The sequence below is a fragment of the Tarenaya hassleriana genome, unplaced genomic scaffold (genome assembly GCF_000463585.1).
Source record: "Tarenaya hassleriana unplaced genomic scaffold, ASM46358v1 Cleome14, whole genome shotgun sequence".
Taxonomy (NCBI): domain Eukaryota; kingdom Viridiplantae; phylum Streptophyta; class Magnoliopsida; order Brassicales; family Cleomaceae; genus Tarenaya; species Tarenaya hassleriana.
In genome coordinates this window covers 3,136,993-3,140,306 of record NW_010964598.1, presented here as the reverse complement: position 1 = coordinate 3,140,306, position 3,314 = coordinate 3,136,993, and the positions used below count along the sequence as shown (strand labels likewise).

The 3,314-nt window shown below is 48.0% G+C and overlaps 1 protein-coding gene across 1 annotated transcript in view; it reads left to right on the top strand.

The window, feature by feature from the left end:
• The window catches only part of LOC104808325 (protein NRT1/ PTR FAMILY 2.9), a 2,694-nt gene extending 825 nt beyond the window's left edge, over window positions 1-1,869 (top strand). The window contains 3 exon segments of the mRNA XM_010534002.1: window positions 12-106; window positions 203-762; window positions 841-1,869. Of these exon segments, the coding sequence (XP_010532304.1) occupies window positions 12-106; window positions 203-762; window positions 841-1,732 (1,547 nt within the window). The 3' untranslated portion in view covers window positions 1,733-1,869.
• Window positions 1,870-3,314: the final 1,445 nt, after the last annotated feature.

The following is a 3,314-nucleotide window of genomic DNA, read 5'->3' as shown; positions in this document are numbered from 1 at the left end:
CTCCGGCGGCCCCAGCAACTTCGGCACCATCCTCGCCGCTTTCCTATGCGACACCTACTTCGGCCGCTACAAGACCCTCAGCTTCGCCATGATCGCATGTTTCCTCGTAAACCAGCAATCCCTTTCCCTCTACGACCCATTTCCGTTTTAGAAAGAAAACCACTCGTGTGATCGATCTTTTCCCTTCTCTTTCGCATAAAAGGGGTCGGTGGCGATGGATCTGACGGCTGTGGTTCATCGGCTCCATCCGGAGCAATGCGCGAAGGAAGTCGGAAGCGTGTGCAAAGGGCCATCGGGTGGACAGGTAACGTTTCTCGGGGCGGCCATGGTTCTGCTGGTGATCGGAGCGGGCGGAATCAGGCCGTGCAATCTGCCGTTTGGAGCCGATCAGTTCGATCAGAACACGAAAGAGGGCAAGCGTGGAATCGACAGCTTCTTCAACTGGTACTTCTTCACCTTCACAATCGCCCAGATGGTGTCATTGACGCTCATCGTTTACATTCAATCCAACGTGAGTTGGAGCATCGGTTTGGCGATCCCCGCCATTCTTATGCTCCTCGGCTGCGTTATCTTCTTCGCCGGTTCCAAACTGTACGTCAGAGTTAAACCTAGCGGCAGTCCCATTCTCAGCATCACCCGAGTTATTGCAGCGGCCATCAAGAAATCACGGCTGAAGCCATTATCTGAACCATCTCTCCATCTTTACAACTACATCCCTCACGATTTCGGCAACTCGAAGCTTACCCACACAGATCAATTCGGGTATCGAAACAAAAAAAAAAACGTTTTTTTCCTTGGTTACTTGTCGTAGAAGTCGTCACCTTTTTCGTGTTTTTTCAGGTGTCTTGACAAAGCAGCAATCTTGACGCCAGACGACAAGCTGAACCCGGATGGATCGCCAGTAGATCCGTGGAGGCTTTGTAGTATGCAGCAGGTGGAAGAAGTGAAATGCGTAGTCCGAGTCCTTCCTATTTGGATATCGGCCGCGTTATTTTACATAGCATACATCCAGCAAACGACTTACACCATCTTCCAAACCCTTCAGAGCGATAGGCGCCTCGGCTACGGAGGCTTCCAGATCCCGGCCGCGACCTACACAGTGTTCTTGATGCTGGGAATGACAACGTTCATCCCTATATACGACCGTGTTCTCGTACCCTTCCTCAGAATGTTCACAGGGAAAGAAGGCGGAATCACGCTCCTCTAGAGGGTGGGCGCGGGCATGGTTGTGTGCATCACAAGCATGTTGGTATCAGCGTTCGTGGAAGAACGTAGAAGAACGGTAGCCCTCACAAGGCCAACACTCGGGATCGCCCCGAGAAAAGGCGCAATCTCTTCGCTGTCGAGCATGTGGATGATCCCTCAGCTCGGGCTGATGGGGATTGCCGACGCCTTCACGGGGGTTGGGCAAATGGAGTTTTACTACAAAGAGTTTCCCGAGAACATGAGAAGTTTCGCGGGATCTATCTATTACTGCGGGATAGGGCTCTCGAGCTACTTAAGCACCTTCCTGATATCGGTGGTTCACGGTAAAACCGAGGGAAAGCCGTCGGGGGAGTGGCTTCCAGAGGACCTAAACAAGGGAAAGCTCGATCATTTCTACTTCTTGGTTGCTGGGATGATGACCGTGAACTTGGCTTACTTCTTGCTAGTCTCACAATGGTACCGCTACAAAGAGAAGCCTCACCAGCTCAACGGACAGACCAATGACTTTGATAAAATTTCTGTATGATATATAGTTTCTCCCCATGTTTATGTCATCTTTTCCTCTGTGTTTGGGGTTTCAATGCTCAGTTGTGTTTTTTTCTTCAGATGAAAAGGGCTTCGACTGAGAGGCTGTGATAAATAAACCATATACGTACAGTCAAAGCAATGTGTAATTTTATTTTTGGTTTATTGAATGGAAATAAGAGTTAATTACATACACAAACTTGGATGGTTTAGCCACAGGAAAATATATAAAGTATACTTTTTTTTTCATTTATTATCTAAATCTTACAAGTCGCTCTAAATGAAAAACGGAAAGAGCAAAATAACCAAAGAAAGTCATGCACTATACTATAATGTGGAAAATCAGATTTGCATAATGATGTTCTTACATGTACATGGAGATTTATACAACGAAGAAGAACCAAAATAGACAACAGAATGCCTTGCAATTAGGAGCTAATTGATATGTACGGTAACTGCAAGATCTCCTTCCTTTATGCCCCCGCAAGATGAGGCTCGTGTGAGAGTCCAATCTTGACTCGGAGGAGATCGAAGCGAGCGCGGGGAATCGGCTTTGTTAGCGCATCCGCGAGTTGATCATGAGATGAAACATGTGAGACCCGGAGTGTACCATCTTGAACAAGACCACGGATGAAATGATAGTCGATAGCGACGTGTTTCATGCGGGAATGAAACACGGGATTCGCACAGAGATAAGTCGCACCGACGTTATCACAATAAATCACCGGAACCGAATCAGACACAGTGCCGAGCTCGGACAGGAGAGATGATATCCAGCGTACCTCTGAGGCCGTAGAGGCAATGGACTTGTATTCTGATTCGGTGGAGGAGCGTGCAATTGTGCGTTGTTTCTTGGAGGACCATGATATAGGGTGAGATCCAAGATAAACAATATGAGCACTTGTCGACGTGTAATCATCGCGATTGCCACCCCAATCAGCGTCCGAGAATGCATGGAGTTGCGCTGAGTTCCTGCAAGCGAAGAAGATGCCGAGGGATGATGAGCCAACAAGATACCTCAATACACGCTTAACTCCTTGCCAATGTTCGGTCGTCGGACGATGCATGAATTGAGAGAGCTTCACTACAAAAAACACTCCATTTTTCGACGGAAATATCCGTCGCACAAAACAGAAAATTCCGTCGGTATTTTCAGTTTGCGACGGATTTCGACGGAATAAGTTCCGTCCGGTAATGGTTGTCGCAAACACATCCCGGTCGTGAATCCGTCGCATATTTGCGACGGAAAAACCCGTCGTAATTCAGTCGTTTTTTAGCGACGGAATATTCCGCCGGTAAACGCGACGGACTAACCGTCGCAATCTAGTCGATATGACCGACGAAAACTCCGTCGTTTTTCCATGGTAAACGCGACGGAAATTCCGTCGTTCATTCGTCGCTCTAACCGACGGAATTTCCGTCGTATTTCCGTCGGATAATGCGACGGATCATCTATCGCATAATAGTCGCAAAGAGGGACGGGAGGATTGGTCAGATAATAGTCGCAAATTAGCGACGGTTGTAACGACGGATAGTTCAGTCGCAGCATCGACGAGCGACGGAAGATATCCGTCGGATTTTTT